The sequence below is a fragment of the Python bivittatus genome, unplaced genomic scaffold, assembly GCF_059951505.1.
Source record: "Python bivittatus isolate LINGU-HERP-01145 unplaced genomic scaffold, Pbiv_v1 ctg000670_np1212, whole genome shotgun sequence".
NCBI lineage: Eukaryota > Metazoa > Chordata > Lepidosauria > Squamata > Pythonidae > Python > Python bivittatus.
In genome coordinates, this window is record NW_028277094.1 from 7837014 (window position 1) to 7850458 (window position 13445).

At 44.3% G+C, this 13445-nt stretch overlaps 1 protein-coding gene across 1 annotated transcript; it reads right to left on the minus strand.

Annotated features, from left to right (window-relative positions):
* Positions 1–2360: 2360 nt before the first annotated feature.
* On the minus strand, positions 2361–12021 carry COMMD5 (COMM domain containing 5). The gene is made up of 7 exons (XM_007432038.3): positions 11720–12021; positions 9929–10089; positions 8593–8621; positions 7553–7603; positions 5831–5926; positions 5259–5334; positions 2361–4039 (listed from the first exon to the last, which is right to left on the minus strand). Exons 1-7 carry the CDS (start codon positions 11889–11891, stop codon positions 3938–3940), a joined length of 687 nt encoding a protein of 228 aa, XP_007432100.1. The 5' UTR covers positions 11892–12021; the 3' UTR covers positions 2361–3937.
* Between the last annotated feature and the right edge of the window lie 1424 nt (positions 12022–13445).

Consider the following 13445-nt stretch of genomic DNA (forward strand, 5'->3'; position numbering starts at 1 on the left):
CTCTGTCCAAATGTCCGAGCAGTTGGCATGTTTATGATCATGGCCTTTCTCCCCATCGAGGCCCCAAGATCTGAGGTTTTACTCAGTAAATTTGGCTGTCAGCAGCACAGTCCAATATAAACCGCCCCATTGATTTATGCTTCAGTGCATTGGTGCTTAAAGGTCTTTATTGTGACTTGCATCAAAATTGGCCTGGTTTTCTTTTGAGTGCACAGCTCTGATTCATCACTCAAACAGCTCAGAAGGTGTTCCCCTTTTTCAACAAAGGTCAGGAGATCTTGGGAGGAGAAGGCTATGGAAGGATCAAATCCTTCCCACAGTGGGAGCACTAGTTAAGGGAACATTAACAAAGTGGGGATAAAGAGCTGCAGATGGAACAAAGGGAAGGTCAGAGCCCCCAGGGGAGAGGTGGATGAAAAAATGCAAAGCTTTTTCAGGGTAGAATTCTGTTTTTCCTCCAAAAACATAAGTGCGTGTCTGAGAGAGGGTATAAGCTAGTGCCAAATATTTTTTCCTCTTGCATTTTTCTCCAGCCAGTTAATCAAAGAGGACTTGCTTTCTGCATTTATTTTGAAGAGGATTGTGACAAAATGCTAGTTTTTGCATGTAGAAATCACATGGCCAAGGGATGTGCAGGATGTGAATGCCTTGTGGCTCCAAGCTGTCTACCCCCTTGGAATTTGAGAGCCCATAAGTGGGGCAGTGGATTAGGACTGACGAGACTGGTCCAATCTCACCATGGCCATGGAAGCTGAACTGGAAGGGTTCTTAGACATAATCTAGTCCACCCCTCGCTCACTCTAGAATCCACTGAAGCATCTCTAACAGGTGACCATCCAGATTAAAAACTTCTAATAAAGACAAACTCACCGCTTCACGTGCCAGCCTGTTCCACCAGCTGACAGCTCGTGTAGTCAGTCAGAAGTCCCTGCTGATGTCTCCTGCATTGTTTGATGAAATTCAGTCCACCTCATAGGATTGTTGTTCTGATGAAGGAGGAAGTGTCATACATACAAAAGGGGTCTGTTGAGCCCTTTTATGACAGTTCTAAAGATCTGATTTGATACTAAGCTCTTTGAAGAAAGTTGGCCTACGAATCTAAGGAATAAACTTTGCATACCTTATCATAGATTCTTTGTGGCAGCATCCTGAAGTGTCGGGTTACAACCATCAGAATCCCCAGCCAAACTGGGGAAGACGATCATTGCTTATTTATAGATCTGCTAATATGCAACAGTGATCTGAGGCTTGCTGAAAGGGAGAAGTTGCAAAATCCTGATTTTAAGGGGCTGATCAATTAGGCGCGTTAGCATTATTTTTGGGACCCCCCATCTCCCTGTCTTTTGGGGGTTGGAACCCTGGCATGAGACTGGCATGAAGTGGGGGTCCTCAGTGGGACGTTTTGGGGCAGCCCCTGCCGGTCTAGATCGACTGGCTTTCCAACCCTTGCTCTGCAAGAGATTCTTCTGCCCATCCCAAAATGTGGTCTGCATCACGCTGTTTGATCGGGACCCCAAGGGGCCATCTCAGCCACTGGATGAAGCCCCAACCCAACCCTAAGGCCTCTTGGGAGTTTCACACGGGGATCCTTCCTTCTCACCTGGCGATGCCAGGAATCAAAACAAGGACATTCGGAGTCTACAACCCTTTCCTTCCAAATGCAACCTGGAAGAAACATGGATGAATTTATTTGCTTTGGCCAGCCATAGTTAAGTCATGGGCAACTGCTTAATCTTGGTCACAATGGAAAAGAATAGCTGAGGAGGGAAGGAGCAAGGTTACATTAAAGCAGACAGACAAACGGGGCTAAAAATAAAGACTCAACAATGTTTGAATCTCATGGAACAGCTGAGTGAACTCTCCCATCCAGCTACCACGTGGCTTACAAGGCGCTGCCTGTTCTCTCTCTCCCCCTTTGCCATCAGCCTACACTGGAAAAAGACCTTTCCACGGCTGGTTGAAAACTGTATGCACCCTGGGGCAGAGAACTTGATTCCAGAGAGATTACACTAGAGCACAGGATGATGGCCTGATTGAACCCTCAGCCCTCCTGGACGAAGTCCGCTGCGAGGGGCGGACTCAGCACAGCCTCTCCTTCCATGAATGTGCAATCTTCAGGATTATCCCCAGGTGAGAAGTTATCCAAAACGTATAAAGGTATTTCAAACCAGTGCTGGAAATTTGAAAAGCATGAGGGGACATTTTATCATGCCTGGTGGACTTGTGGGAAAGTTAAGACATTCTGGGTACAAATTCATAGAATGATGCAAAGGATTTTAAGGATTAATATTGCTAAGAAACCAGAACTTTTCTTATTGGGACTTAGGGATGATGAATTAGAAAAGGCTCATGGTAAATCGATACAGTATATGTTTACTGAAGCAAGGTTACTGTATGCAGAACGATGGAAGAACAATGAAATTCCCAGAGTGGAGGAACAGATGGTGAAAATGTTGGAATTTGCAGAAATGGCAAAACTGACCCGTTTGGTCAGAGAACAAACAACAAAAACCTTTTTGAAAGACTGGAAGCCTTCTATGGACTTTTTGCTGAAGGAAAAAGGAAAAAAATGATAATTTTTGGATTTGAAGACTAAGAAAGATGGGGACTAAATGAAGGGGTGAAGAGACTTGTAAAATACTTAAGAGTGAGGAAGGACAATAATGTAATTATCTGTGGAAAAGGAGGTCAGAAGTCATCTGTTTTTCTTAACCTTCATTTTTTCTTTTCTTACACTTTTCTGTCTTTTTTTCCTTTTGGTTTGTTTTTATTAAATGAAATTTTTCAATAAATATAATAATAAAAGATTACCCCCAGGTGGGGGCCCCTCCAGCTTTTCTTTAAAACAGGAGTGGGCAACCCTTCAGCATTTTCTCATTGCATCGTGGCTGGAAGTCACTGGGAACATCACTGATGGGGGGGTAACATTAGAGTGGGAGAACCTACATTTTATTAAGGTTTTAAGCAGCTTGAGGGAGATTTTAAGAAGCACTGTGGGGGTCTTAAACATCTGCCAGATTAAGGCACCCGTTTTTCCTTGAAAGCCACCCAAATGAAAAAGCACACACTATAGCCCCCCAACATTGGCCCTGCCGATAAATGAACACTGGAGGGCTGGCGACCCCCTGCTTTAAAGCATGGCACTGTTGGCAATATGTAATGCTGTATGTAGTTTGCAGGTGCCTGGATGTGGTACATCAAGACAATTAAGGCCCAGACCATGCTTTTTGAAGGTGCCCTTCAGAGACTTTGGACTACAAGTCCCAGCATTTCCCAAAATTCTGACAAGTGTAGTCTAACGCCCTCCCCCAAAGCACGAGAGGGGAGGATTTTTCAACCCCAAAGCAAACAGTCAAGCAATCCAGAAGTGCAATGACTTGGGGATCTTGTCTTGTTTTTCAATATAGCAAGCTCTTCCTTAGTGTGATTTCAAACATGAAGAACATGTAATACCAAACCAGGTTATTTTGGGGGATGGGGGACTAAATTGAATTCCATCGTGGATTTTGCTGATTTTTAACTTGAGACTTTTAATCCTCCAAAAAAGCTGAAGCCCCTTTGGTGCATACCGATAGAAAGCAGATCAGACTGTCTGAAATAAACCAGGAAGATGAATCATAGTTCATTTGAAAAGGCTCTGTGTCCATTAGGGTAGTTATTTTTAAAATGTTTGGATGAATCATACAAAAGGGGGTTAAGTCAATAGGAATTCTGCTATTAACATTTATAGGCAGAATTCAGAGTTCAAAAAAAAATCACGCAAAAACATTCTAACAAACAGTTTTTGACCCAGAAAATAAAATTAAAAAAAGGTACAACCAGCTTCTGTAAGGTTGTATAACAACACATGTAATCACAAAAAGGTGTCCTTGTGTTTTCTGCACATCTGAGTGTAATTCTTCCTGTGTTGAAAACCTGATAGTTTTTAAAAAAATGTTCAGTCCTGTATCTTCAGAATGCTTCTTTTCTCTATGTCATTCATCTCTTTTAAGATGAGAGCGATGTTGTATCTTAATTCTTGGAATTTTGCAACTGGGACCTGGCATATAAAAGAAAATCCAAACTTTAGAAAGTCGAATCGGTATCTTTCTAGCCCACATTTATCTATTTATTATTACATATATATCCTGTTGAAGTCCAGTGAAGCACTCTCAGCATTTCACAGATACTGTATAGACATACACAAAGTGTCCACAGTAAAAATGTAAACACTGAAAACATATTAGAAAAACAACAACAAACAGCATTGCTCCCCAAACTCTCTAGGGAAGAAGGTCACATGCATGTTTCCTAATTAAATTAAAAAATGTTTTAACCAATCTCATGAAACGACACGTTATTTTTTTAAAAAGACTTTTTCCCTCCACAAAATGTACCTTTGTGCATCTGATTCTGAGATAACTGAGAATCGCACACATAAAATACAGATTCTTGGGGGCATTTTGAGCTGAAGCAGCTGTGGCAAAATTCAAAGAAACGTTGCCAACCCCCCTCCCTCAACCCTGTATTTGGGTGCCTATATTAGGTCAGGAAGGGAAATCAGGTTAGCTGTTTACAAATGAAGGCTGAACGAAATCTGATGCCACCAATCAGGCTGTGAGTTATAGCTGGGCAGCAGAAATACACTTTTTCTTTTCAGTTGTAAAACCTCTAGAAGAGAAATCTGGCTACCACTGATCCAACTGTATGACTGGATTCAGATACAGAATCAAGGTGTGGCTTTCTTAATTTGGTTTGTTGACTTAGTCACCACTGGTTGAGTACTATAATACAAACCATGGATGACTATGTAAGCCTATATCACACACTCAGCAAGAATGTGGTTCCTCTGATTTTGGCTTAGTGTGAGGTTTGATCCTGACAATCTGTTTATTCAACAAAACCCAGTTAAATTGAACAGAGGTTAACATGATGTCGGAACAGGAGAAATGATCTGCAAAGCACGGTGGGAGCTTTCTTACCAACCCCATTAATCTGTACTGATTCTTGATGAAGGCAGCAGTGTATAGGTTTGAATGAAAATAATCTGAACCTTTAAGATTCTTAACAAAAGTGTTCCAATTTCATCCAAAGGTTGAAGTCCAGTCTTCTGATGAACTAACCCACCAGAGAACATTTATCTGTGATTTTTTACTCTTTCTACTCTTCTGATGTTTTATATTCTAAACGTACATACTCCTTTGGGGTATGTTTCCTCATGTGATGGTGCTGGTCTATTAACCATAATAAACTTTAGCTAACATGTGAGCAAGACTTACTTCAAAACGATGAGCAGATCCATCCGAGAGCTTCAGCTGCATTAAAATGGATGGCTGCAAAGCACGGGCCAGGGAGCTGAAATCAAACACATTCATACTCTGAGAGAAGGTATGTGAGGACAGACGCAGGCTGCGTCAAATCTGCTGAATCTCTTTCTACTTCTTTTCATCGCCAGGAGAAGCCAAGTGCGAAACAGTAAATTAGAGGGAAGAATGAAATGGGACAGAACGGGCTACCCCATGTCTTCCATCTGAATCATAAACGGGGACAACCTGTTTATACAACTCAATACCTGAATTGGAGTAGGCCAGGAATCCCAAGCAGCTCTTAGAAAAGAAAAATGCCTCTTGGTTGATCAGCTGTAAATCATCCAGAGATCTACCTGATCTCCTGTCAACCATCCATGGTCTAGACTAGTGTTTCTCAACTTGGCAACTTTAAGACGTGTGGACTTTAATTCCACACGACTTACAGTTGCCAAGGTTGAGAAACACTAGTCTAGAAGCTCAAGGAGATTCAACCACCTCCCCACCAGAAGATGTGCCAGAATTCCCAGCCTGCAATTCTTTACCTGGTTGAAATGGCAACGTCAACCCTCCACTTGAAGTCTTCAATTCTTGGAAGCCTGTTCCCCTGTTTCTGAAGTGCAGTTTCAAGGAGGGGGCGCCTGTAAGAAAGATGACAGGATAATATTACCCTAAAGGTAAAAGAACGATTCTTAAAAGGCAGCAGGTTGGGCAAAGGGTTATTCGTCCAGGGGACAAGGCAAAGGGAAAGGACATTCTTTTAATTATTGAGCACATGCTTATGTTTGGACACTCTCAGCAAAGCTGGCCCATGGCAGTTTTTTTTTTTTTAAAGCTGTGATATACTAACTTGAAAATGCATATTCTGGGATACGTTGGCTGCATCTGATGTCTAACCATGCTACTGTACTTAATTTTGCTTCTATAAAAAGAGTAATTAGGTTCGGTTTGTCTGAGAACACCTCGGTTGGCCCAGCTACACCCCAGATGTTTTTCCTTTTCCTTTCTTAAAAAGCCGGAAGTCAAGAAATTGGCTGGCTGAACTGGGTGTGACTTTGAGAAAACAAGAGTTTAGAGAGACTCATTTGTCCAGTCCTGAAACAAGGGTGTAACCCCACAGCTTCTGCATATTGAAAACTATGCAAACTTACTATATGGAGCATCATAACATCTGGCTGCAAAGAACATCTCAGAAGCTGTTTTAATAATATGTGAATCCCAAAACCCCATTCTCTTGTTTTTCAAAGGTCCTGTGCATGTACCTCAACTGGAGCAGGGAAGGGTCTCAAACTTTTATTTCTTCCACACTGCAAACCTGGAACAGTTAAAACTGCTTTGTTTTCCCCTAAACTACCTTTGAAAATTGACACTGTCTAAGAGCAATAAAGGCACCGGCTGTCCTTAAAATTCTCCACCTAGGTGGAAAAGGGGCAGGGTCGCTAGAAAAGACTGGTGGTATTTATTCCCGATTCAGGGTTACATCATCCCCCACAGTTTAAGATCTTTTCCAGATGATGCAAAAGGGAAGAATGCTTTTTGTAGAACAAGAGGGCAAGAAACAGAGGCAGTTCCCTGTTGACCCAAACTGGCCTGGGAAGCCTGATGGTCATGCAGGTCCTTCTTGAAACATTGCCTTCCCTATCTCCAGTCAACCCATGGAGGTCCTTCTTGAAACACTGCCTTCCCTACCTCCAGTCAACCCATGGAAGTCCTTCTTGAAACGTTGTCTTCCCTATCTTGGTCAACCTATGGAGGTCCTTCTTGAAACATTGCCTTCCCTACCTCCAGTCAACCCATGGAGGTCCTTCTTGAAACGCTGCCTTCCCTATCTCCGTGTGATTGCTTCCAGCCCCTTTGAGCTGGAACAGCTCCTTTTCTTCTTCTCAGTGAGGATACTGCTGAGACAAGGAGGTTTGGGCCTTTCTCCCCAAGAATTTGGTATCATCGTGCCTACCAATGGAGATCTTGGATCAGCGTTGCTAAGGCCAAGATGGTGACATTTAATGATGCCACTAAAGCCAGGATGGGGACATTGAACCACGGGAAGCTCCAATTCATTCTTGTTCATACTCGACTCATTGCTGGCTTACACCCAGAGAGTATAAAAAGGTACAGAATTGGCTTGGGTGGTACCTCCCAAAGGCTTGGTAGCTTAAATTTCCTTTTTTTCCTACTGCTTCCTTGAGATGTTTTACTGCAGAATGAAATACGATCCTGGAAACAAGGCAAGCCCAAAGACAGAGAATGCAGTGGACCAACCGACTAACCTGCTCCCAAAGACCACTGTTGCAAAATCAGCAATGAACTCCTCCGGTATCCTGAAAAGGAGGGAAGGATCAATTAAGAGAAAGGCAAGCGGGACCCAATAGGTTCTTTCCTTCTCAAATAGCCACATTGAGACCACTTTGTCTTTGAAAGACCACTCCGTTTCTACTAGATAAAGAGGAAGGAAGGAAGGAAGGAGGGAGGGAGGGAGGGAGGAAGGGAGGGAGGAAGGAAGGAAGGAAGGAAGGAAGTTAGTTCTGAAGTTGGTTTTTTCCATCTGACCTGGGTACCAACTTCATTTTTAAAAAAGCAAGGAGCCCCCAATTTACAAATGTCACCATCAGGATTGGCTTCCCTTATACCAACTGTCTAATTTTTATGGGTAGGTTAGTCATAGGAAAGAGAAACGGTGGTTCAGCTAAGTGAAAACAGCACACAACAGTTTAGCGTGGGAGAGAAAAGGAGAAAGGGAACACAGAGACAAACGAAGTTAAAAAAAAAAAGGTCGTCAGGGAATCTGGAAAAGTAGTTAATGGTAGGGAAGAGAGGCCGACGGTCACATTTTCCAAACTCAGCCAATTTTTCAGAGTAGATCTCTGGTTCTCTTCTCCTGTGATACATCCCTGCGCCCAGTGAGAATCGGATGAGCCAAAGGTTCAGAACAGGCTTCCCCGCCTCTGCCTTTACGTAAGACGGCCAAGCAGCAAAACTCCAAAAAACGCCACAGGCCGCAAACATAGTGTTTTGCTTGTGGATTAGAACAAGCAATCACACCCAGACAATGCAGGTGGATTTTGTCGGTTATGTCACCATCCTCCGAACGCAAAGGAAGTGTGGTTAGACCAGGATGGGACTCCTTGTTTTAAAATGCCCATTGTTTCTAAGATGGAAATACACCCACACAAAGGATCAGTGGCACGAAGAACACAATTCAGGGGAACCCGAGCTTGGCAGATTGTCACCTGAAGCCTGTTATAAAACAAACCATGGTGGGTCAAACGGTTATCAGCTGCCATGAAAGTTGTCCGAAAAGGAGACATACCTGAGCAATTTCAAATCTTCTTTAAACACCTGTAGGGAGGGAAGAAGACGACTTTAAATTGGTCCTTCCCAAACCTGAGTAAATTACCCAGAATTGGATAAAAGTGGTTTTATTTTGGGTACAAACCCATTACCCATCACAAGGGCATTTTAACTGACTTGAAGGTTGCCACGTGTACTAAAATATATTCAAAAATCTCCCAAAGCATTCCTATTAAGACGAAAATCAATGAGATTACCAATGGTAATTTGCTGAAATGACATAAAGATCATTCAGTAATATTGTTTTTATAATAAGGTAGTCCTCGAGTTACAACCATTTGCTCAGCGACCGTTCACAGTTACGACAATTTTGGGTAACGAAGGAAAAAGTTTGGGAAGCACTGCTTTAAACAGTCCCTTATTTGTATCTCCTGCAAGAAATAGGATTACCAAAGGTCTGAGAAATGGGGGCCTAAGAGATCTGCCTTTTTAAGGAGACCACATTGTGAGTACTTAGCAGACGGATGACCGCCAGGACATTTAGGCATCAGCAGATTCTTTCCGTGTTCCTGCCTGAGTTAAGAACTGGATGAACTACAGCCCAGGAAATGGGCTGAGATTTTTCATTTGCCCAAGTATTATTATTCTAGAATACCTTGCTCAGGAAAGCACAGCTGGCCCCAATTCTGGATTTCAAGTTATAGTCCTCCACATGAGACTACTAGACCACCACACCTGATGTCCTCATCTCTGCTGGGTTCTTATGCCCTAAGCTTTTAAGCTGACAGAATCTCCAGGTCAGTGTTTCTCAACCCTGGCAGCTTGACGATGTGTGGACTTCAACTCCCAGAATTCCCCAGCCAGCAGGCTGGGGAATTCTGGGAATTGAAGTCCACACATCGTCAAGCTGCCAAGGTTGAGAAACACTGCTCTAGGTTGTTGACTAGTTGGGCCATTTTATAATGATGCTGGCTTGTTATTATGGACCTAATACTACAAAGTTGATCAGAGTAGATAGAGTTTATTACGGTCACAGACCAGAGTTGAAAATAAAACACGTTAAAAATAAAAGAAGAAGAAAAACACAAAACAGGATAAGAAAGGTACAGTTGGTGGTGGCTTCACTGTGTGCTAATTTTACTGGCAGTCTAACAGAATTTGGCTACATTCAAGGAAGCTAAATCATACTGATCTGATCACAACTGTACATAAAAACAATCCGAATTTCCTAGGTGTTTTGCCAAGTAAGGAGTTACAAAGATGGTTAGAATCTCTGGGTTACCAATCTGCTCTTCCCTTCTGCACTCCGAATGACGGTGCAATTCACATTTAAACAGGAACACATCTCAACTCACTTCTTGTTTGAGAGAAGACGCAGGAAGCCTCAAAGCTTCGCGGAGCAGGGTGTACATGCCAGATACGAGGACTGCAAGCCGTTCATCTGACAGATTGGCGCTTTCGGCGACCGTCTTTACTGACGCTTGACACTCCTTTCCTTCCAGTGCGCCGACGGTGGCTATTTAAATCAAGAAACGAAACAAAGACTCCAACTATTCTGTCAGGCCCAAGGTCCCCAAAGTGGCACTCACAGACCTAGGCTGTGATTATGTCTGTAGAAATATAACCATAGATTATATTCCCCCAGACATAAATACTCGCTCACACACAAAGTTTAAACACAAGAAACTGGTTTGACACCACCCCCTCCCTCCAAGCATCAGCCTCAACAATAATCTTATTCCAAGAATCCCTCCATCTTCCAAAAGCCCGTAGAGGCATTTGCAGAAAATCAAAATGGGAAAGAGTGTCCATTTGCCAGCAAAATCCCAATGGTGGTAGATTTCTTGGCGTGCCTTTAAGAGCTCTCAGATTTCCAAATTGTCTCCCAAGCCCTGGATTACATACCCTTTCCTCCCTATATGTCCTGCTATCATCGTACAATTGACCCAAATATTTGCATGATTTGCATGATGTCACTGGGGCTTTTAATCAATGCTTATCAATTGATTCTCATCAAGATGAACAGCTGGTGCAGCTTTATGGGAACTGTGTAACTGAGCAGTGCTGGGGAAACTAAATTCACTGACTGGGGCTTAAAGATCCAGGGCAATGCCTATCTCATATTGGTCAATATGAGCTCTTTAAGTTCCTCCTCCAGGCCTTTCTCCAGGCCTATGTTTCCGGCACTAGCAGCCCATTTCTAAAAAAATTCCCTTCTACATTGCAATCTTTTCAAGGCCAGATGAAAGCTTGTTGGGTCTCCCAAACATTTTGATTTGTTGCAATTTCCCTTTTACTTCAGTGATGTTTCACTGCTACATTGATAACACAAAGATAAAGGCCTGGGAACCTAAAAACCTTGGGGGACACCGATGTATCTTGAATGAAGGAAAGAAATGTTGCATCCCTAAGGAAGCGAGATGCTTTTAGGAAACATACTATTTTATTTCCAGGCACAAAAGAAGATAAAAGTTTGCCTTGATATTCTCCCACTGTTCTAGGGTTGGGGTTTTTTTTTGTTTTGCTGCTTTCAAGTCCATCCCAATCAGTCCTTGAGGGTTTCCTGGCAACGTTTTCAGAAGCAACTAAAGGGCTGAGAGAGCGGGAGTGGCCCAAATTCACCCAGCTGGCTTTGTGCCTAAGGTAGGACTAGAACTCACAGCCTCCTGGTTTCTAGCCTGGGGCTTAAACCACACCAAACCCGCCCTCAACCACCGAGTGAAGCAAAGCCAAACGTTAATTCTTGCTAACCACGGCAGGACTAAGTTGGGCCCTTGGTCACTGCGTGGTGCCTGCTGCTGCTGTTCTTCAGCTTTTGTGGGATGCAGGCAGGGGATTTTCCTCAGCCCCGCCTGGAGAGATCAGGGATCGCTGCAGGCAGAGCACCATTTAAAAACGACCACTGGAAACACTGCAAGCTGCCGAGAGAAAGGTTGCTAAATAAGAAGCAAGCGCTGGTCGAGTTGCAAAAATTAGGGACGGCGTGCAGTGCGTGGCCTCTGCAAAATTCCAAGGGGCAATTCCCAGAGGTCACCCTTCCTCGGTTCCAAAATTCACAGGTTGCATCGACGCTGAAAAGATTATTTGCACCCGCTGAGGGGCTCATTGCCCCGCCCTGCTTCCCACCCGCAGCAAGAGGCTTTTACCTTTCAGGAGCTTCCGGAAGACCTCCTTTTCTAGCTCTTGGAGGCCCTTCGCCATGGCTTCCACCTGGGGGGGTATTCGAGGCCCCAGGAAACTGGCCCTATTCGCGCTGCTTTCGCCGGCAAGCCCCGGGGGCAGGAAAGGGGGCGACACCGCCTTCCCCACCGCTGCCATGGCAGCCCCGCGTCCTGCAAGGCGGGCCACGCGGGCGCCAACTTTTGCAAAATTGCTGGAGAAGCAGCCGCGGCCGAACCCGGCGGACCGCTCACGTGACCCCCGCCCATTCCCGGGGACGTTCCATTCCTCGCGGGCGCCTCCTAGCGGGAAAGCGGCGCTGCTGCCGGACGGATCTTGCCAGCCTCGTTTGCGAAGGACGCAGGCTGACCGAGGCTGCTGGGAGTTGTAGTTCTCCGCATCTGGAGCGAGCTCTAAGTGTGCTGGCTTTGCAGATGTGCTACTTCTGGCTGCCTTTGTATCCTGCCTGTCCTCCAGGCAGATGACGGGTTCTCTTCACAGTGACCCCACCTTTTTTATTTCAGAAAGCCATCCATTATTTATTTTTCAAAAACTCCCCTTTGTCCTTTATTTTGGTCATTTCACTTTTTCCCTGCCGGTGGAACCACTTCATGCACTTGTCATTCGCCTTCAGGTGAAAACCATGGAAATGGAATGGATTTAAACCTAAATGCACCTCTCCTGTTTGATTTCAGATCTTGTCCTTAGAATTTGCGCTTTTGTAATGCTTTTCTTGGTTTTGCTCTTGAATTTTCCTTTGTAAAGCAAAGTTATAAACAATTCATTTTTTTTTTATCCTAATGAACCTCTTTCCGATTGGCCCCTTTTTCAGGTCTGTCCTTTATTTTTTCCAAGAAAATAGGGTCACCGTAGTTATCTTCCAGTTTAACCTGGGACGGAGATTAAGTTAGTGGCTCTCTTTGCACAATACGCTGAACTAGGCCACCGGTGTTTAGTCTGGTGCATAGGGCAAATATGGGTTGGGAAGTTAGTTGAGGATTAATGCTGTGCAAATCTCAACACAGCAGACTGGATCAGTTAGCCCGGGGTTTCTCAACCTTGGCAGCTTGAAGACATGTGGACTTCAACTCCCAGAATTCCCCAGCCAGCATGCTGGCTGGGGAATTCTGGGAGTTGAAGTCCACATGTCTTCAAGCTGCCAAGGTTGAGAAACAGTGTTAGCCATTAGCACCTGCTCACCTAGGTTTCTCTTCCTTCCTTCCTTCCTTTCTTTTGTATGCTGCCCATCTCCCCCAATGGGTGACTCTTCAGGATGGGGGACACACCCTAGAAGCGGGAGGCGCCCAATCCTTTCTCTGTCGCTGCCAAGAAATGACGGGGCATTTCCGTGAAGTCACCCTAAGTCAACTCAAAGGCGATGTGAGTTCTATTCACTCACCCAACTTGCTCTCACGCACCCTCAGTTCTGCCACTTTTTATCCTGTCTGCATGAGACAGAGATCACCCATCGCACGAAGCCTAATTCATAACGCACTTTGCTGCCTTGTGCCTTAGGATGTCACATGGACCAGCCAGGGTGATGGGTAAACCATGATTTATGACCATGTGGAACCCAGCCAACTGTGGTTTATTAGTAACCATGCTTCCACAAACCACAGCAGCTGCATTCCCCCCTTTATCCAGATCAGTTACAAACCTAGCTGCTGCATTTGCATAACATGCTGTATGGCACCTTTTATTTCCCAAGTTTCA